Below are 21,548 nucleotides of genomic sequence, written 5' to 3'. Positions count from 1 at the left end.
TCATTACTGCCAGCAGCATCCCCTATCGCCATCCTCGGCATGGCTCTCTTGGGGTGGCGAGCACCCACTAAATACCGGGGCCCTGCCCAGGCAAGGAGGGGTGCGGTGCGCAGGGGTGACACCCATAAAACATTTTGTTATGCTTTACGGGTATTGTAACCACAGGGCTACAGGAGAACAGACATGCGGCACATCCTGTCACGGGCACAAGGGTCTGCCAGCCCTTATAAAAACACTGTCAGGGCTGGGATGAGGATGGGTGGTGGTTTCACCTCTGGTATCAGGTGATGGGGAGAGTCACGTGTCCCCACTGTGAACCCTGCCTTGGTGCCCCCAGCATGGGTGCAGTGCAGGGGCGTGTGTGGAGGTCACCCTCCTGCAGGCACTGCCATGGGACAGTGGTCCATGAGGTCTATGAGGAGGTGACAGAGCTCTGCCCATCCTGCCCTGTCCCAGTGATGTGCCCCCATCTCTCTGCTAACACCCCCAGTGCTGGCTCATGTTTAGCAGCACTCCCTTCCCGGGCCAGTGAGCAAGTGGGTTTTAGAAACATGCCTGGCTGGCAAACCCTCCCAACACAGGCTGGGGCCCTGCAGCCGCATCCCAGAGCTGCGGGGACACGGAATTAGAGCGCATATCCTCAGCACGGATGAATTCCCCTTTCCTTTCCTCCTGCAGACATTGTTTTTTTACTGTCTCTGTCCCTCCAAGGAAATGCACTGTTTTTATAACACACGCTATAAATCCTGCTCTGGGAAGGACATGTGTAAGCCAGAGATGCTTTCCTTGCTGCTGTTGTGTGTTGGAAGGGCTGGGTGGGAATTTAATGCATACTTGTTTAAATGTAGTGATAAAATTTCTTCCTGCTGCCTTTCAGAGTGACCTGGTTTTCCTCCTACTGCAGAGGCGAGACCAAATCAAGCTAAGCCAGCGGAAAGTTCAGGTGGAAAAGCCCAAATTCATGGCTGTAAATACTTGTGATCAAAATTCAACCTTGACTCTAAGGCTTTGGAGGCAGGGACCAGTTCCATGTCTGTGCACCGCCTGGCACAGCAGTCCCCAGGGGCCTCAGGGAGCATGAGAGGCCTAGGGATAAAAGAGCTACTCCCAAATGTGGCGCCCATCAGCACCCCAGGACAGAAACATGCGTGTGAATTAATACTTACTATATTTACACACTACAAGTTGAATTTAAAATGCTCCTCCACTAGCAAACAGCTCTTCACTCATGTCCAGCATAACCTCAGGGATTATTTGGAGAGGATACAGTAATTTTATTTGGGAATTATAGAATTAATTTGGTATTTATTTTATAAACTAGGCTTAGGTCACACACCGGTTCAGCCCTGGCTGTGTTCAGTAACAGCAGAATTTTGCCTGAACAACTAACAGTGCTGGAGTCCTCCCGGGGGGTGTCATGGCATGAGGATAACATCTTTGACTTGTGCCTCATACCACTGGTCCTCACTAGGGAGAGCTGTGTTGCTTCTCTTGCACAGTTTAAATGGACAAAGGGAACTAACTACAAGTTCACTGATATTGGTGTTGGTTTTGGGGCTTAATAGCCTGTTGTTTATTTTTGGTTTAAGAAAAAAAAATTGTCATAATGAATCTGCCTGAGAGATGAGCTTCATGTAAGTATCTCCAATTCCTTGAGGATGCCAAAATCTTCAGATAATTTATGGTCATATTTGCCTAATATTATTGGGAATAAGGCAGCGATGAGAGATGAACCCCTTGGTTTTATTTTTCTGTCTCTATACAACCTGCTTGCCTTAGAAATTCCATTTTAGTTATGAAACTTTTATTTTTAATAATTGCCAAACTCCTGTTACCTGGGTATTATTTTTATACTAGTTTTTATATGTCTGAGGTTTAGACCACAGTTGACAGGTAACACTCTATTCCTGTTGTTTGTGGGTGCTCTGCTTGCTGGAGACATTAGAAGCTGAAAGTGCTCCCCTGAGAAAGGGATGCTGTCAGCTCATAAAAGCAAACACCACAACTTCCCTCATTTTATTGCAGTCCAGCACACGAGACTCAGTTCACAGGGTCTTATCTGCCAACTGCTATTTGTTATGCTGCTAGAGTAAAAATTGCAAAGGTACTTTAAAGCCATGGGATATCATCTAGTTTGTATTAAAAGGGATCTGATGAAAGGGATTTTACAAAACATGGTCTAAATATGGCTGCCTCTGCTTTGAGAGAAGATAGACCTGAAACACTCACTGTTTCAGCAGAAATATTTTAAGCAGAAACACAGGTGTTTTAGAAGCATCTAAAAAAACCCCCATGGTTTCCTCTGTCCCTGTTAAGGTAACTTGGCTCCGTGCAGCAAAAGGTGTGAGCCTTCAGCACCCTGCTCCACCAGCAAACCTGCAGCCCTCTCCCACTGGGGCTGCTGTCAATACAGCAGAGAGATGCTCCAGATAGACGCTGTAATGCCTTCTCTCGGCACAGGTGTGATGGAGAACATATTAATACATCTTTTTAATGAACTTAAGAGTAGTCTCTTGTTATTCCAGCTGAATTCAGCCAGGAACTGACCTAAGCTCAAGGCCATGTTTCAGACAAGGTAAGATTTGTTGCAGTGGCAGCAGCACTATTCGGTGTCTTCTTAAGGGGTCGCTAAAACTGCCAAGATTACAGCACCTGGTGGGCCAGCAGCAAAGTTCAGAGCTGCTCCTCTGCAACCCTAATGCATGGTTGTGCTGGGAGAACAGTGGGGGAACAAAGGGACTGGGGGAAATGGCAGTTAGGCAGAGCCCAGAGCCCAGGATTTATGAGATTAAGGTGGATGTAAAGCTACCTTTGCCTGTGGTTCCCGAGAGGGAGGCACCATCTTAACCTTGCAAGTCTGTTCTGTGGGGGCAAAAAAGACCCACTGCTCATCCCATGGAGCCTGCCCAGTTTCTCCTTGTCCTCAGGTGGAGGCAGAGGCAACATTTGCACAGGGCTGGCAGAGATGGTGCAGAGCCCAGTGGGTCCCCCCTGGGGCAGACACAACCCCTCACGCCCCCTGGACCTAGGTGCAGCACACTAAATCAGGCCCTGCAACAACTTCAAGCACCATCCCAATTCCCAGATGTGTCCTGGTATTTCTGCTTCTAGGCATCATTCGAGGCTTCTCATGAGGACCCTAGCTCATCTCTGGCTGTCGTGTTTGTGGATACAGAAATGGAAAAAGCCACTATGGCACAGAGCCGGGGAACCTGCTCTCTGCAACGCCTCTGTGTGCTGGGACTGCAAGCACAGCCCTGCGGAGGCAGAAGCAGCTTCTTCCCCCTCCCACCCAAATTCCTCTGCTTTCATTACTTTTTTCTCCCAGTTCAATGACCGCCAGCCTTTGTCTCGTGGTCTGGCAGAGCCTGGTGCCACACACACCAGAGAGACAAAGAAATACACTGGCTTTTCTCCCTGAGCTTGCTATGAAGAGCCCACATTGTGTTTTACTGGGGAGAGGGAGACAGGCAGAGGGCTGAAGTGTTTTGCTCAGCCTTGGGCTGTGTAAAACCCGCTGTTTCTTTAAACACATCAGCCCAAAGCTCTGGCAAGGAAGCGGTGACCCTGAGGAAAGGAGCCCCAAAGTTACACTGTCCTGTTCAAAGATTAGGACCATGAATTTTGAAATAATGGAAGCAGTTCTTTGGGCAGCAGTAAAAGTGCAGCCAGCTGTCAGCCCCACACCCATACCCAGACCTCCTGGACTTTCACAGGCCAGGTCAGGGACAACCCAGGCCAGGAGAGCAGTGTTTGCTAGGATATGAGCCTGGACAAGGAGCAAGGAAGTCATCTGGAGCTGCTCATTAGCAGAGGCAGGAAAGGGCCAAGGTTTCTGGTGTTCACACCTGATCCTGCTGCTCCTTCCCACCCTATCAGCCAGCACAGCAGATCATTCCATATGATTCCCTGTAAAATATAGAAGTCAGAATTATTTGGGGTGAAATGGACAGTAGGAATAAGCAGGAAAGAGAACTTCAAGACTGTTCAGGTTTTAATCTGCCAAATGCTAATTTTTCTGTTCCATTTTAAGAAAAGGTCACTTTCAAGAATGACATCAGAAAATGCTTTAATGAGGCCAAGGTAGGACCTTGTCTCTGACTAGAAATGGTGTGCTTTGATGCATTTCTTGGCTAATGACTGAGCTAAGACATCTACCAGATCAAATTGCTATTGATGGAGAAAAATACTGTTTCCTTCCTGCTGACAGAGCACCCCATTTATAGCTAACTCTTCAGTGAATACAAATACCCTTGAAAAAATCGAATATTGCAAGATTGTTGACAAACTATCTCCACACTAGAAACACCACTGCCTAAAAGCGTGCCCCCTATCCCTGCCAGTCCAATGAGAGCACAGATAAGTGCTGCAGTTCGCAATGCCATAAATGCGAGAATTTCAGTGGTCAGGTCTACATTTAGAGTCAACATACTCGAGCTTAACACTGGGGAAATTATTTTTTCCCAAACCTGTGTTTGAACCTGTTACAAAAGCTTTCAAGAGCTGATGTATGGAAATTATCAATGTGGATGGGTTTCTTTCACACTGGTATGTGAAAAACTGTTAAGTAACATGGTAGGTGTTGTGTTAGTGATCGCATCCATGGTAGCTTTGGGGAACACAGCAACTACCAGGGACTGTGTTTGTCCAGCAACCTGTTCTTGCCTCTTCAAAGGGACATTTTTTAAGACATCCAGACCTTTGTCCTACCCCACAAACATATGTATAAGGTTCTTATACTCCTCACATTTCTCCACAGGAGTTGACCGTGGTAATAAAATGACAACTCTGGGCTCTCCATCATGGAGTACTGGTAAACTGTCTTCTTGGTAACAGTGGTGACCTGTTCTGAGTTGCACTGAGTCTGAAATTCAACAAAGGCCTAAGACATAAAGCAATTATTGATCCTGTGCTGCAGTGAAAAAGGCGTAAATGGAAACGTGTCACATCAGTAATAGCAGACAGCTTCAACTTTGGCTCATCTCATCTCATTCTTGGGAAACAGTGTGGCTAGGCAATGAAACACAGTGAAAACCTGCTTTCTTCAGCATGTTCTCTGTGTTTATCAACCACCCGCTTGTACTGTGCCACCAGGAGCAGTCTGGGCAAAAGACGCTGCTTGCTGCTCTTGCTGCTTGTCACCTGCTCCCCTCCAGATCCCTCCCCCTGCCCCGCTGGCCCCCACCAAGCATCACCTCCGTCAGGTCTGTGCACCAGCCTGCACGGGAGTCTCTGGTAGAAGGGGAAACTTGCAGCTCTTTGGATTAAATAAAAGTGCAGCAGCCCGTGGTGGCTGCTGGGGCTGGCAGAGGACTTCTGAGCAATGCCATCTGTGCAGCCGTGACAGGGACAACAGGTACATGCAGGCAGAAGGTCCCCCCAGACAAAAGGGTGGTGTCACAGTTACTGGCCAGGTGACAGCCTCGTGAGAGCACCTTTATAACCTAAAGCCACCTGACGTGGCTTTTTGTGAGGGTACGGCAAGGCATGCCCCAGAACCTGGCACTGTTCTCCCAGCAGACATCAACGAGGAGCTGCTGCTGCTGCCAGCTCTGTCCTTCAACCACTTGCAGCCCAATACAATTGCAATTCCCCCACAAAGGGTTCCACTGTCCCCCAGACTGATGGGGTGGCAGAGAAGATGCAGGCAGACGTGTCTCAGAGGTGCACAGCAAAGGGACAAGAGGCCGCAGGCACAAGCTGCCGTGATGGACGTTCCCATCACACGCAAGAAAAACCTCTGCCCAGAGGGTGCTGCAGCCCTGCGACAGGGCTCACGGGGACAGGAGGGCTCCATTGTTCCCACATGCCTGGCCCTGGCTGTGGGGCACCTTGGGGCAGGTGTTGGGGCCCCCAGCCCAGCTCTGACCACGCCTGTCCAGCTGTGCCTCACAATTCTTTGCCTTTACTGTGGATGACAGTGGCAGCACAAGTGATGCCGCCAGGCTGGCTCTCCTGCTGACTGCTCAGTTATTTTTTTTTCCTCACAACGGCGTCTTTCTCTGCAATGGCTCCCACGTCCGTGGTTGTGGGCTGGCAGAGAGTCAATGCGTCCCTGTATGCGTCCCTGTGCAGTGTGGGCCCAGCGCCCGGCTCTGGATGCCCCCGCCTCCAGCTGCCATTGGCGCCGCAGGTGCTGCAGCAGGGCCCGGGGCTCTCCGCCCCTGGGCATAAGAAGCCAGCGAGTCCCCGGGGCGCCTGGCTGCATTGCATTGCTGCGCCACAGCCCCGCTGCCAGCAGGGAGGTGAGAAGGGCTGGGGGATGCTGGGGTAGGTGCTTGGCTGCCGGAGCAGGCGGGCTGCTGCTGCGGGAGGGGTGGCGCGGGGTGCACCATAGCAGCTCTGAGCTCTGCCACTACAGCAGAGGCCAGCGGGGAGCTGAAACACTCCTCAGCCTTGTGGATGGGAAGCAGGCAGTGCTGCTGGCAGCTTGCTCAGCCTGGTGGAGGCAGGGCAGGAGCACGCAAGGGGCTATTACGATGCACGCATGAAGTGCTTCGGGAGCATTTCCTACCTGATGGGAAACAGTCTTGCAGTTTGGAGACCGACTGCTGCACGGGGGAGGGCATCAGCTTGAGAGTCAGGCCATAGAATGAAATTTAGTGCCTTCAGCATTGGGCCTTGTGGTGGTGAAACAGGAGCCAGGCTGCAGGGCAGCAGACATTTATCCGTAACCGAGTGCCAGACAATAAGGCTTTTTTTTTCCCCAGCATCAGTGCATTCAACAGCTTTTGGGAAGGTGGTTTTGCATCTCTCTTTTCGATCAGAGTCTCTTTGGTTTGTCTGTTTGTAAAATCTGCAGGAAACGCTGCAATCGCAATTATTAACATTCCTGAGAGGGTCTCCAGATCAAGCATGGGAGGAGGGAGGTTAGAGGAGATGTGCTTATTTTGTCCCGCTTGCACTCATCAAAACTGGTTCCTGCCTGGGTTCCCCTAACTGCTCAGTTGGAGACAGGCCTGCAGGCAAGAAAGGCAGAGGCAAGAGCAACTGTGACAGAGGGGACAGCAAAACCCTTCCGAAGCTCCATGTGCAGAAAAGAAACCCCTGCCTGCCCCTCTCCCAAGCAAGGAGAACAAAGCAATGGGTTAAGCAGCGGGAGCCAAAGAAGAGGTGAAGCGACAACATGCCGCCTGCTAGCCAGGTCGGCACGTACGGAAGATGCAGGAGCACCCTGCTGGAAGCCGCCAGGGCTTTGCAGCCTCTCCTAATTTTCTCTCCTACACTCTGCCCACACAAAGACCCAAGGCACCAAACTCACATCAGTCCCAGGGGATGTGTCAGCTCCCGGAATGCGCCAGTCCTATACTGGGCACTCCTCGCATTGTGGCTCTCCTCTCCTCGAGAGCTCCCAGAGGCAGAGCCAAGGTCCCTCCGAATCTTCCTTCCTGAAGCGAGAGCTGCTAGTGATGCTTTTCAGCAGCATGTTTTGAGCGCAGGGTCCGGTGCTGGTGACACATGGGGGGAGCCCTGGGGCGGCTGCGCTTGCAAAGCAAAAGGCATCGCTGGAGCTTGCCCAGGCTAATGCACCCATCGCTCCTCTGACCTCAGGGCCACGCTGTGACCATGTCTGAGCTGGAGAAGGCCATGATTGCCATCATTGATGCCTTCCACCAGTACTCAGGGAAGGAGGGAGACAAGCACAAGCTGAAGAAATCAGAACTGAAGGAGCTCATTAACAACGAGCTGACCCATTTCCTTGGCGTAAGTATTGCCCTCTGTACAGTGTGCCTGGCTGGGCTCAGGGAGCCATGTCGAGCAGCTGCTGGGCTCTGCTAACTCCACCTCCCATGGGAAGCAAGCACAGGGGAAGGGGTTTATTAATGCAGCAGTGTGTTAAAACACTTTGCTCCAGCTCTGCAAGAGCAGGGGGCAGGACAAAGGCAACAGCCTGCACTGCGTGAGGGCTGGGGTTCGGGTTGGATACTAGGGAAATGTCTTTCCTTGGGAAGGGGGGACAGCCTTGCCCCAAGGGGCTCAAGATGCCCCTTTCCAGCGGCACAGCTGTGGCTGCGATTCCCGCTTCAGGAGGGTCGCTGTGGCACAGATGCTGCTGCAGGCACAGGGTGGTGCCCCAACACAGATGGGAAACAGCAACGAGCTATTTGGGATGTGTCTGAACAGAGATTCAGCCATGAGAGCACCTGAAAAGGTAGGACATGTTACTATCTGGGCCTTGCTCTGATCCTCCCCAGCTTTGGCTGCCTGTTTCTATCCCTTCAGGAGATCAAAGACCAGGAGACTGTGGACAAAGTCATGGAGGCACTGGACAGCGATGGGGATGCAGAGTGCGACTTCCAGGAGTTTGTAGCCTTCATTGCGATGGTCACCGCTGCTTGCCATGAGTTCTTTGAGCATGAGTGAGCTGGTGGGAAGCAGACAAGCACCTCCTGCTCATGCCGGAGAGATGCAGAGCAGCATCGCTCCTCTGTGAAAAAGACTGGGTGCGATTAGGGGCTCCTTGGAGTTAAGCTTGTGCTAGACTTAAGCAGCTTATTAAGTTCTGTGGCTTTGTGAACAAGAAACACCCGCACGGCTCAGGAAAACCTACTGGCCAGTGCCCACCTGGCTGGATGCGGTGTGCGAATGCCTTGTCTCAAGCTCGTTCCCTGTTGCTGTATGCAAGGACGTGCACGGGGCTGGAGGCAGGCGGACACTGCGATCCAAGCTTGCTTGCAAAGGGAAAAGGGAAATTCAAGAGCTGAAGTAGGAGGTGATGCAGAGGGGCTGGTTACAGAAGCCTGGTTCTGAGCACACTGGCCTGAACAGAAAGGCTCCCGTTGATCCCTGTGGGCTCTGACCACCCTGTGCATGGTACTAACCCAGGCAGCACAGCCCCTGTCCCATCACAGGGGCTCAGCAGAGCCCATGCATTTCTTGGCAAATTGAGACACCCTTGGCTTGAAAGGCAAAGCATAACCATCTAACAGCCCAGGCTTTTCTCTTGTCGATGAATCTTCCTGCTTTTAGCAGCCTGCAGAACTGGAAGTGAAAGCGTATGAGGCGCCTGGGCTGGGGACAGCTTCTGGGCCTGGGATGTGCCTTGGCAAGGTCTCCAGGCTGAGTCAGAAGGGAAGGGGGAAACCACTCAGTGTGACCACAGTGCTTTAATGTAGACCAGGCGCAGCCTCCAGAGTGTGTGGAAACGGTGAGAATAAAATGTTCTTTCTGTCTCTGGGCCGCAATTAGTCTCTGGAGAAATATGTGTCCTTTTGTCCCAGGCTGCATGCAGCTCCCCGGCTGCCCTGCGCTGTCAGAGGGGAAGGCTGGAGGATGCAGCCTGAAGCACTGCTATGGCTCATGCCCCTGGGTTTCTTGTTGGGCATCGCCCTTTCCTCTCTTCCCTGGCATCACTGTGGCTGGCCAAACAGCTCAAGGCTGTCACCACCACCATGCTCTGCCTGGCTGTCCAAACTGGCAGATGTACCTGCGAGGCCAAAGGAGCACAACGCACCTCTGTGGGCGTGCTGCTGTTCAGGATGCGTCCACTGCTGCCAGGGTCATCCAGGGGCTTGCACTGGTGAGCCTTTGCAAAGCCAAAACGAAACCTAGGACAATTTCCCTGAAGCCTATGCTCCTGCCTTTTTCAGTCTGCTCTTGCCATCCAGCTCAGTGATACCTGAGTTAGGCATTCATGGCTAGCAACACCTAAAGTGACAAATTCACGACAAAGATGCCCGCAGATGTTGTTATCATTTTACCTCATTCCACATTTCATAATGATTTCACACACAAAATGACACGTCTTCGGACAGGGACCATCTTGCTATTCTCATCTCCTCCCCCAAGCTGTGAAAGGGGACACTTGGGCAGAGACATGCATACAAGGAAGACAACATCTTCTACTCCGTCTAGAATTTAAAAAGTAGTTTTGCCATCCCAGGGTAGTGCTCATTTGTTGAGAGTTTGTTTAGCATCCAAGTTACTTCTATCACATTTTTAACATCCTCATCAGTTCTCAGTTCAACTGTTTCCAACACTTGTACAGACCTGAGGCAGCATGTGAGGACAATGAATGGGGACACTGTCTGTCCTAGAGTGTCCCCAAGGTTAGGCAGGGTAGACGGGACTCTCACGACCCTCTCTCAAGCCTAAACCTGAGTTCAGCAGAGGGGCCTGATGCTTCAGCACAAGGGTCTGCAGGTGAGGCTGTCTGGCAGGTCTCCAAGTCCCACTGGCCTTCTGTCTCACAGCACCAACAGCGCTCACATGGATGAGGAATCCTTCCCCAAGACGGAGCCTTTTCAGCAGCTCTGCACAGCATTGCAGCAGCAAAGAGCTGTAGGTGTAACATGGCTTGAATGCTGGCAGAGCTGGTGAGACACAGAGCAGGGTGTCCTGTCCCTCGGCGAGCAATGGGAGCAGGAGCAGGGAGTGACACAGTATGACTGCACATGTGTTTCTGGCAGTAAGGCTGATCCTGACTTAGCAACACCACCGCTGGGAATTCACAGAGGCTTTACCTGGCACAGGAGAAGGTGCAGCAGAGCTTGTGCCTCTTGTCAGGGAGGAAGAGAGCGTGTCTTCCTTTGAGGTGAGCACCCTGACTGCCAGCAGTGCTGTACACAGTGCTCAGGCTCCTGAGCCCTGAACACTCCTCCCCAGTCAGCAAGGAAAGCAGAGCTTTCCTGAAGTGAAAATCCTGAAACAGAGACTGCATGGTCACAGGCCTCAGCACCACCCAGTCTGCACTGCAGCTCTGCTCCCGTTGTGTCCTGCTGCTCTCTGACACAGGCGGTGCCTCAGCTGAGAGCATGGACTGTGGGGACAGCCGCACACTGGCAAGGTGGGGGAGACAGGCAAAGCAGTTTGGGCAACACTGGCCCAAGTGCATAGCATGAGGTGCCTCTGCTGACAACTCACCACTGCTGACCCCTCTGGCATGCTGCCTGCTCACATGCGCAGGCACAGCCACAGCCAGCTGCCCGCAGCACCTCTGCTAACACCCTGGGGTCCCCATGGACCGTGCAAGCCCCCTGTGTCCAGCCTAGAAAAAGGATGCTGCCATAGTTTGAGCAGTACTCATACAAGGGGTTTGAGTAGTGCTGTGAGGGCCTCAGAAGCACGGCAAGGCTTTCTGGGGAAAAAAGATAATCACTCAGCCTTGGGGCTGACCAAGGAGCAGGTGTCAGAGCTTTGCAAGGCAGACATCACAGCCGGCTCTGAAGGAGGCTTGAAAGGCTTAAGCAACTCATTAACCTCCCAGCAACGACAGGCTAGATACTTAAAAGTGCCAGTCCTGACACCACTGGTTTTCAGGCTCTGGCAAGGACAGTTCACTCTTCAGGAATGGAAGGTGGTAGGCTAACGACATTATGAAATAATTTTTAGTTATGCCCCCATCCCAGCCAACAGAATCAGCCTGCTGGATACACAAGGTGTGTATGCACTCTTACAATACCTCACTGGCACTGGTTAGACTGATCTGACATTGCATCGATCCCAGGAGAGCTCAGAAAATCCACATTTCTGTCATTTGTGCAGACTGGAGCAGGACAACCTGCAGAAAGGCTGTATTGGTAACATGGAGCTCTGGGGTTTGTGCCGTGGGACCCTCAGGGCCCCAGGAGGCTCCCCAAGGACGAAACAACAGCATTCACTAGCAGCGCCTACCTGATGTTTGGACACATTTGTCAGTTATGCTTTTGACTCCCTATAGAAGAGGATGCAAGTGAATTTCCCACCAGGAAGGGCACCAACGGATGGTTTCTTATATTAAATGCCCTGTCAAGACAAGAACTACTTATCAACAGTACTAAAAGTGAAACAAAGAGAAGAAAGTAGAACAACAGGAGGAGCCTGAGACGTTTAACAGTCTCAAATTAACTTCACAAACTAGAAAAGTGACAGATGGGCAGATTTAGTACATACATGCTGTATTGTACCTCTGCTGAATTACATTTTCATAATTTAAAATGCTGCCATTACTTTTTGCTCTAGGACATTAGAATCTGCACTTTTACTGTCTCTCCAGATAATTATAGGCAAAGCATATCTGTAAAATGGAACCCTCTTTCTGGATCAGACACAAAATTACCAGCACTGGAAGAGCGCTTACAGACCTCCACAAAAAAGTTCTTCCACATACGACCTAATCTTACTGGGAGTGCTGATTATTGCTGTTAGCACATCTAAAAAAAAATATTCTTCATCTTGTTAACTGTTGATGGGATGATTCAGCATTCAGGCTGAATCATTCAATAGCAGAGTTCATGTGCTGACAGCAAGAAAAATAATTTATCTTAAAAACAAAATACGCTTTTCCCACAAATCAAATGCGGACTTGTACAGACCCCAGAGAAGGAACGTTCCTGACCTTGTTGGGTGGAGTAAAGCAATTGTGTAAACAAAGCACTGCGCCGCTGGGCCGCGTCTCCCACGCGTTCAGAACTCTGTGCTGCAAGCTGTGATGGCACTGAGAGAGGCTCCTCCATCCTGGCAGTCTAGGGACATGGAAACGCATCCCTGCTCCCTCTGTACATTAAGCTGAAAAATACATTTCAAAAGAAAGTGGCAGCATTTCTGTGAGTAATCCACGGATTGAATTTGTTCCCCCTACCAGATATTAAATCTAAAGGATTTGCCTGGCGTTACTTACTGTACTGCAACAGTCAGGGCATTAGAGCATATTTTCAGTTTTTCCATTCTGAAATATTCTCGACACTGGATTTTACTGTACAAAGTCTGAGTTCATCCTGCATCCCAAACAATGAGGGCTTCTGATTGCAGGGGAAGGCAGCTGACAGAGCAGGAAACTAGAAGAGCAAAATGTGAATCTTTTTAAACAAAACAAAACAAAACACCTCCAAAACTATTAAGGAGCAACATAAAACTGATCTTTAAAAGGCCACTTTTATATTTTCTTGCCACTGAAATTTTGATTCTGCATGTAGGCATGCCACATTACAAGTATAGACACAACCACTATGGCACTGTCGTCCAAGTTTAGCAAAGAAAAATGCCAGAAATAAAGACAAATTGTTATTTTGCAGTTACCTTTGCAAGCTAAGTTTTAAGGAATGCTAGAAAATTAGCAAATGGTTTTACTTCCATAAGCAAGCTTTTATGTTTAGGTGAGAATACCATTAGAAAAAAAAAGACTGGAGGAAAAGATAGCGGTGTATATAATTTTAATAACATATATTGAAATACCAAAAAGATAGAACTCTGCTTATATGGCACTGGCTTAGCTGAACTGGAAATAAAACCCAGTGTGTCTAGTTCCTCCTAAACAACACGATTTATCACAAAACAAAATCTAAAGACTGTGGAAAAAATTTACATTACAATTCAGTGTGACAAGAAACTCTGGCTTAGAAACATCTCATTTGAAGTATCTGACCACGTCAATATTTAAAGTATATTAACCAGCTGAATATAAATGTCAGTTCAACAATAAGAGTTATATCTTTGTATACCCAGCATCAAGTAAATCCTGAAGTGCAAAAAGTTAGAGAATTATTCAATGCAGTTTTGCTAGCTGTAAATTACTTCTTAGATGTAATCCAGCTCTATCATCTACTAACATGATTTCTGGCCTGATACACTGCAATACTTTCAATGTGCCTGGCCTGATACACTGCAATACTTTCAATGTGCAAGTTTTCTGAAAATTCCTTTTTTGGCCTTAGAACAGAATTGTGAAGATACTATAGAAACCAAAACCAGAAGCCTATCCAAGATCCTTAAAGTGCATAATACGTGTTTTCACACAATGGAAGGGAAATAGCCTTAAAAAAATCAGGGACTCAGTACAGAAAATTAGGAACGTGCACTTAAAATGAACTCGCTGCTTCCTTTCTTCTGCTACAGTAAATTCCTGGGTAACAATAAGCGATAAATAAAGGCATAAAGTAACCTCAGAGCACTGTTGCTAGAATGACATAAAGCTTATAAAAAGTCAGTACAAAGTGCTGTCTCACCAAGAACACTGCTGAAATAAAGGCAGTTTTATTAATGCTTACAAAGTTATTTAGTCCTCACTGGTGTCCAATCTCACACCCCAGAATAACTGCGACATTCCACTTCAGCAGCAACCCTTTTGTGGCATCTTGCCTCATTCCCTCAGCATGGTGACTGGCCAGCGAACCAGCTACAGTCATTTGTTAATTCAGAAGGAGACGGGGCTTAGAATTCTCTCGTTACTACATTTTACATTCCTGAAAGATCAGGTAAAAAAAAAAAAAAAAAAAAATCATTCTTGTACTTTTACTGCAAGCTGGTATTTCAAACATCAGACTCGTTTAATTTAAGATGAATTACAGATTTCTGACAGCTGCCTTCATTAGTTTTGAGAAAGATGAGTTAAGTTGCTTTGGCAGTAAAATCTGCCATGCTTTAAACGCACTTCATACGCAGCATTATCTGGATAAGTACAATGCCTTGTTGTAATTAACAGTGAGAAAAACAGAAAAGGCTCAAAAATGCTATCTTCTCGCTATGTACAGTGCTTTTAAAAACAAATCGCATTTTGCAGGATAAATTCCTGCTTGTTTCCTAAACCCGCTGTTGGTACAAATCCGTTTTCTGTAGCTGTGCCACCTCTCTTGCCTCTTCAGACAAAAACCTTGCCTTCGTTTAAGAGACTACAACTTAATTTATTTCCGCATACAAAGAGGCATCCCTCTTTCAATCTGGGTAAAAGCAGGCGCTTTGGTCAGGAACCCCTGGAAGTCTGTTAGAAAACGCTGCTGACATGAAACAAAACCAGCAGGGCCTGCGAACAGGGTGGAATCCCCCCGTAACCACGGAGCATTCTGCACACCACACCAACTCTGGGGAGCCTCGGCAGACTTTTACATATCTGCTGCACCTCAGAGAAGCATTTGCATTGAAACTTGTGTCAGAGAAAGAATTCCAGTTGGAAAGACACTCTGGTGTAATGCTGGTGCAGCATGTCATTTTCTTTTGATAAAAATTAAACCAGACACTCTACCTCCCGTGAGCCATGTTGTGGAGGGCCAGGAACAGTTCTTGTTTTAATGACTTTTACAGCCTTTCCGCCTGCTGCTGCTTTGGGTCAGCATGGTGAAGTTGCTCAAGACTGTCATCTTGGTGCTGCTGTTTCTGCTCCTGCTTTTTCTTTTCAGCCAGTGCTTTTGCCCTGGTGGTCATTGGCCTGGGTCTAGCATCAGGCCTCTCTTCATCCTGCTGGTGCTTTTTACAATGTTTTTCAAAGGTGGAAATTTTGGCATATGTCCGGTTGCAAAGCAAACAGTGGTACGGCCGCTCCCCACTGTGTGTTCTCATGTGAAGCTGGAGGTAAGAGGACCTGGAAAAGGCTCGGCTGCAGACAGAGCAGCGGTGAGGCTCGCGTGCCTCGTGGGTCTTGAGGTGCTGCTTGAGGGATGACGCCTGCTTGAAGGCCTTCCCGCAGGTGGAGCACTTGAAGTTCCTCTCACCCGACTCGAGAAGCTGGTGTGACACGAGGTGGGCGGAAGAGCGGAAGTTCTTCCCGCACTTGTCACACTTGTAGGGCCGTTCCCCGGTGTGCAGGCGGACATGGAGGACCAGCCCGGCCTTCTGCGTGAAGGCTTTCTCGCACTGCAGGCACTTGAAAGGCCTCTCGCCTGTGTGTACACGGCGGTGGGTTGTGAGGTGCGAGGCGCGCCCGAAGAGCTTGCCGCAGTCCTCGCACTTGAAGGGCCTCTCGCCGGTGTGGATGGCCTTGTGGCGCACCAGGTGGGAGGACTGGAGGAAGAGCTTCCCGCAGACGGGGCACTGGTACTTCCGCTCGCCCGTGTGGGAGCGGAGGTGGAGGGCGAGGTGCGATGAGGAGATGAAGGCCTTGCCACAGAGCGGGCAGGCGTGGGGCCGCTCCCCGGTGTGGGTGCGCTTGTGGAGGACCAGCCCCGAGGAGAGGGCGAAGGCCTTGGCGCAGACGGGGCAGCGGTAGGGCTTCTCCCCGGTGTGGACCCGGCGGTGCTTGGCCAGGGCGCCGGCCTGCGCGAAGGCCTTCCCGCACTGCTCGCACCTGTGGGGCCGCTCCGGCCCGGCGGTGAGCGCCAAGCCCCGCCCGCCCCCCGCCCGGCGGCCCGGCGGCCCCGCCGGCACCATAGCGGCGGCCCGCGCACCGCCCCGCGCCGCCCCGGAAGCGGCGGCACTGGCCGTGCCCCCCGCGCATGCGCCGCCGGCGCACGGTGGTGACGTCAGGAAGCGAGGTGCGGGCCGCCGGCCGCCATGTTCTCGCTCGGCGGGGTCACAGGCCGAGAGCCGCCCGGCGCCTGTCCCCCGAGGGAGGGCTCACGGCGGCTCTGGGGAGCGAGGCAGCTCCGTGTGCTGGCGGCACAGCTGGCTCCCCTGCCTCCTGTCTGCCCCCTGCGCTGACCCAGCAGGGCTTTCTGTCGAGACTGACCCTTGGCTTTGCTGCGCGAAATAAGCAGCGCCGTGCTGAGGGGAGGGCTGTGAAACACCGCCCTGTACTCCTCAGCGCCGAGTTTCGAAAGCGTGGTGTGTGGCAGGTGCCCGCTGTGGGTGGGCAGGACCCACACTCGGGTCAGGGGAGGGAGATAAGCCAGACCCCAGAGAGCATTTCAGCTTGGGTACTGAAAACACGAAATTCAGGAACATCCAGGCTTTGAGGATGTGCAACTTTTTTAATTGTAAAGCAACTGTAATGAAATGTTGCAGAAAAGCCTCTTCAGGCATTAAACTGTCCAAAACGCAGGTGGAAACTGTGTACTGTATGTATGCTGTTAGATCAAAAACAAGCTTACGTTTCAACATTCGGCAAGTCAGATTTCTTAAGAGCTGTTTTGAAATGTTTAATGTGCTTTTTGCTTTAGATTTACTTTACAAGGCAACTTGTCTCACTGTCATCAATATCTCGATACAAAAATCTTACAATGCTTTATTTGCTAAAAAAACTACAACATTAAAATTGGGGTTAGGTAGTTCTTTCCTTTCGCCAGCTGTTTTGTTACAAGGAGTGTCCCGTAGTCCACTGGTAGAGGCTGCTGTACTTAATAAGTTACACAAGTTCTGTACATAATTACAGTCGTAGTAGAGTATGCAGCTGTATAATACACCACAGTAAAACACCATGAGGGCAAAGAACTACTATATATGAAAGCTTTTTGTTGAAGATTTTATAGTTTATTTGACCAAGAGTCAATTTGATATCCGCATATCAGGAGACTGACATCCATCTTAGGCACTGATCCAGGCAGAATTGCCTTGCAGAAAAACCTGGCTCTTTTGCCAAACCCATGCATTATTAAAAAAATTTTATGTAGCTCAAAGTCTTCAACAACTCTATAAAAATAATTATTTGCTAGTCTCGTGCTTACCTTCAAATACATGAAGTATTTGAATAATTTCACATTCTCTTTCTGAATTAGGTTCACTGCAGTATTAGATCAGGCAGAAACTTCAAAACCTTAAATAGTCAAGTGTGACTCAACCAACTGGATATTTCAGCTTGAACAAAAAAGTCTGTCTAAATACAACTCAAAAAAAAAAAGAAAGTTTGTACCACAGCAGATCAAGCTAACTAACACTGAATATCTCTTCCATAGTGGAAAAAAAAAAATCACTATCATAAGTTTTAGCACAGGATATTCAGGGAAAACATATTGTAAGACCATGCTTTGTAAACATTTCTACAAATCATTCAGGGACTATTGGCTTTGGAATGAATTTTCAAATACTTGGCGTTATGCAGGGCAGAAATTAACAGCTAATGCTATGAAAACAAGCAACTTTAACATGAAGTTATGACAGCAAGAGCAGTGAAGGCTCCTGCATCAAGTAGTTAAAACTGAATTTATATTTTATTATAAAGTTTATAGCATTACAGAGTCCAGCATGGCACGATAAGTAACCTTGTTACAGTTGCAGTATTTGTTTTTGCTTGGTACAAAAAAGCTGAACAGCAGCATAATTGTTGTTATATTGAATATGGGATTGGAATGAATTTGTTTCTTCTGAATAGGGATGAGTCAGTGATTTAAAATAAAAAGGGTGCATTTTTAAATCTCAAATATGTGCAAAATTCCTTTCAGTACAGTAGAGAATATGGTAGAGATGTGTGCAATCTTGAAAGTTACGTCCCAACCCAGATACTGCCAATATATTGCAAACGATCACATGGAGGGTGAACTCCAAACGGTTACTCACAACTTTCAGTATCGTTTCCAAGAGTCCTCCTCACAGCTGGTGTACTCTCCCCACCCCGCTTTACGTCCTTTTATGCAGTGCATCAAGTACTGACATTCATAATTATTGTAAAAAAACATTGGTCCAAGATAGTTCTAATATGTTTCCTTCAGGAATTCCAGTAAACTCTCCATCCTAAGACAGCTGTAACTGTTACAATGGATTTATGAAAGTAAATGCAATCTGAGAGATGAAGGTCTGTGAAGATTAGTATCTCCATTTTCCTAAGGTCTTCAACAGCTTTTAAAAACACAGAAAAAGGATTCTGATGTTAGTATTTGGGAAGTCCCTTGATTTTGGTGCTTTAGCCTTGATGTGATTCTCTGTTTTCACATGTTGTAGGCAACATAAATAGGATCCAACTGGTCAGCTAAAAATCCGTCTCTCAAGTGCATTCGTTGTTTCTCACCACGGGAATTGATAGGAATAACACCGGGGTCCACAATGACTACAACACCTACTATGAGATAATGCTCTTCCAGAACCACATTTGTTACCAGCGCGACCAGGTCCAATGCTTCTTGTTCTGAGCCTTCTAATTCCACAACCACCACCAGCAAGTTGGTCCATGTAAACACAGCACTGTCAGCATGATACAAATATTAATGGTGAGAAAAAAATACATAGTCAAAGGCAGCTTGTTATCAAAGAGAGACTCAACGGGAAATAAATTTTGTAAGTACTTGAACAATAAAATAAATGAGAACAAGTGATAGAATAGTGATGTGAAAATATTCGTAAATCAAGAGGTATTAAAGCTGTAACTTCTTGGGATGTTCTCTGCCACTTGTTTTTTAATTGTCCGTGTACAAAATATAAGTAGGTCTTTTTCTCTTATATGTGCATGATCATGTATTTAAGAGTCCTTTGCACTTATGTATTGAAATGGGAACCATAAAGATTTCACATTTAGTGTGTACATACTTGATATTAATGTACTTGTGTAAATCTTCAGAGATCATTAAAGGAAAGACAAAACCTCCCAAAGATTACAAGTAAACACTACCACTTTGAGACTGAAGAGGACCTACAACCAAATGGCATACATCATCCATTAGGACCAAATGAGAATAATATATGTTAGAAGATACCGTTCAAGAAACCCTTGAGATGTGTTTACCCCACCCAAGTGCGTACATTCTGACACAGCCAGGGAAGTCAACAACACAACTTGCAAGTGCTCTGCTGCCCCATTCATGCCCTGCCCTCCCTGTCTTTCAGACCACGAAGATCAGACCCTGATAAAGGGGTGGGCTTTTTTTTTGTATGAGCAGCGGAGTCAGGGGAAAGAGGAGCGTTGCATTTCAGTTACTCTCACTGCAGCGGTTTCTAAGCAAAGTTTTGGTGAGTTCCCTCTACAGCAAGCTCAGTCTAGCATGCTGTTCCACAAAGCTTGACTTCTGCTGCTTTAGAAGAAATAAAAGGATACAGAAAAGTAATACTGAGGCTCTTACCATTCTGCAATGCTCTTATGTGCTCTTATTACAGAGGTCTCTATATCAATGGGATGGTACCTCATTCCTCTGAGCTCCAGTGTTTCATCCAAAGAGCCTACCACATATAGGGCATCATGCCTCTCTGCAAGATAGCACAGACATTTAAAACACCATCGGATCTACAGAACAAACATGGTTATTTGTACGTGCTTATTGTGACATTCTAAGATGTTTCTGGTGCTTCCTAGGAGGAGGAGTCTATAACACACATCAAGCTCTACCATTTGGAGAGAAGAGAATTAAGAGGTCATTTAGCACTTCCGCCTATTGACTCCAAGCAAATGAAACCAGACTAAAAAGAATTTCTGGATCATCCAATGCTGCCCCTTCTCTCATGTAATGTAATCTCAGTTCATAAACTCAAACAAAATCTGTTGTTAAAGCACCTTTTTGTCCCCCTATTCTTACCAGAGAACTTCTCTCCTCTGATTGATAGGAACGCTTTTCCAACTTCCAAGTTTAACTTTTGCTTCTTTTTAAAACCAGCTTATACCCACTTGTCCTCAAGCCAGCAATATTCTTCTCAGCTTCTTAAGTTAAGAAGTTAATGCAGCAAGGACAACTCTATCCCCTCCTCAGCCTTAGCTTTGCTAGGTTAAATAAGCAAAGCTCTCCTAGGCCCTTCTTGAAGGACATGCTCTCCACATTGCCACATTCATCCTGTAACTGTGTTCAGTTCAACTTCACTTTTTTTGCACCCATTTTATAATTCTGCTCAATCGGGTAACTTGAGATGAAAAGCGTGCTGGGAAGCTGCACTGTATTTCATGTGTACTTGCTACGTTAATGCACCATACATAGCCTCTCAAATGCTGACAAACTAAAGGACAACTGACATTGTTCCACAGTGTTAAAAATCTCTGATACATGTTTTTTCAGAAAGCTACAAGGCACAAAAACTTGCTATAGTAATCTGGTGCCTTGCCACCTGCAACTTCTCTTTCTTTGTGAATGTCTGCTCACAGATTCCAATTTCTGTCCACTATCAGCTTTCTCAAGAACAGGGAGCCATTTCACTTTGAACAGTGACAGAAGGACAATTCCGTCAAAGCATCCAGTGCAGTATCTTGCACTAAGCAGCAGTATAATGTGCCCTGGAGGTCAGGTAACTACCCTAGAAAATCAGAGAGGAGGAAAGCAAGGACAGCTTAGAGCACCCTGGTTGAGTGTTCTTTAATCATGCTCTACCAGCTCTGAAGGGGAAGATGACATGCAGTACAAGCTTTTTCAGGGAGCTGGATCTACGTTACATCAGCTCCCTCCAATAGCCTGAGACCACATTCCTTCAGGAAAAGAGACTCCGGAGGGGCTGGCCCACACAGAACTGCTCAGTGTACTATGTAGGCTGAACAGGTGGAGAGGCCTGGTGCCAAGAAGGGACCCTTCTGTGTAATGGTGGTAGCTGTGGACTAAGGATACCACACATCTCTGATGAAGACTGTTTCTTTACCGGAATTCACCTTTTGCTCTCTGATGGCACTCTGACTGTGGAAGAGGGAAGCCTGCACAACGCTGCTCTGGAGGAGATGGAATTGAACGGGCTGCAGGGATTTCTCCAGCCGGAGCACCTTTCTTGTTCTCAAGAGCCCCAGGGAGACTGAATAGCACACCAGCACAGTAGACTGGAGGATGACCCTCTCTTAGCGCCTAGATCCAACAGAGTTACATCACGGACCATTTCTGAACCCTGGACTGGCATCCACTGCAACAGATGGGGTAGCTCCTCAACAAAAGTCTGCTCCTTCAGCAAATTGCTCTCCTTGCTCACTCTTCTTCCTTCACATAATGGAGGACTAAAAGTAGGATGGACATGCATGGTGTCCCACAAACCGACACTTATGTTCCAGAAGTGGGAACACTGCTTTTCTATCTTTTACCATGAGTGATTACAGGAAA

The 21,548-nt window shown here is 48.1% G+C and overlaps 3 protein-coding genes across 12 annotated transcripts in view; 1 reads left to right on the top strand and 2 right to left on the bottom strand.

Moving 5' to 3' along the window:
- Positions 1–1,232: 1,232 nt before the first annotated feature.
- LOC140657258 (uncharacterized) lies at positions 1,233–16,081 on the bottom strand. Of its 8 annotated transcripts, none has more exons than XM_072874013.1 (5): positions 13,965–16,081; positions 12,599–12,755; positions 12,317–12,486; positions 11,614–11,724; positions 1,233–3,909 (listed from the first exon to the last, which is right to left on the bottom strand). In XM_072874013.1, the coding sequence occupies exon 1, from the start codon at positions 16,054–16,056 to the stop codon at positions 14,989–14,991; it is 1,068 nt and encodes a 355-aa protein (XP_072730114.1). In that variant the 5' UTR covers positions 16,057–16,081; the 3' UTR covers positions 1,233–3,909; positions 11,614–11,724; positions 12,317–12,486; positions 12,599–12,755; positions 13,965–14,988. The 8 variants fall into 8 exon arrangements, with proteins under 8 accessions (XP_072730114.1, XP_072730113.1, XP_072730110.1 ...); XM_072874009.1 differs by lacking the exon at positions 1,233–3,909 and adding an exon at positions 5,205–11,532; XM_072874010.1 differs by lacking the exon at positions 1,233–3,909 and having other exon boundaries at positions 5,205–11,724; positions 13,965–14,159; positions 14,936–16,081.
- S100B (S100 calcium binding protein B) lies at positions 7,567–8,364 on the top strand. Its single transcript, XM_072874017.1, has 2 exons — positions 7,567–7,704; positions 8,224–8,364. Exons 1-2 carry the CDS (start codon positions 7,567–7,569, stop codon positions 8,362–8,364), a joined length of 279 nt encoding a protein of 92 aa, XP_072730118.1.
- A 514-nt stretch (positions 16,082–16,595) lies between the features above and the next one.
- The window catches only part of DIP2A (disco interacting protein 2 homolog A), a 131,058-nt gene continuing 126,105 nt past the window's right edge, over positions 16,596–21,548 (bottom strand). For 2 of the 3 annotated variants that reach the window (XM_072874149.1, XM_072874148.1), the window contains 2 exons: positions 19,611–19,734; positions 16,596–18,738 (listed from right to left, as the gene is read on the bottom strand). In XM_072874149.1, the coding sequence (XP_072730250.1) occupies positions 18,486–18,738; positions 19,611–19,734 (377 nt within the window). In that variant the 3' untranslated portion in view covers positions 16,596–18,485. The remainder of the gene's footprint in view (positions 18,739–19,610; positions 19,735–21,548) is intronic. The other variant, XM_072874150.1, reaches the window with a different exon arrangement.

The sequence above is a fragment of the Ciconia boyciana genome, chromosome 10 (genome assembly GCF_034638445.1).
Source record: "Ciconia boyciana chromosome 10, ASM3463844v1, whole genome shotgun sequence".
Lineage (NCBI taxonomy): Eukaryota > Metazoa > Chordata > Aves > Ciconiiformes > Ciconiidae > Ciconia > Ciconia boyciana.
The sequence above is the reverse complement of the archived record's forward strand: the minus strand, read 5'-3'. Positions and strand labels throughout refer to the sequence as shown.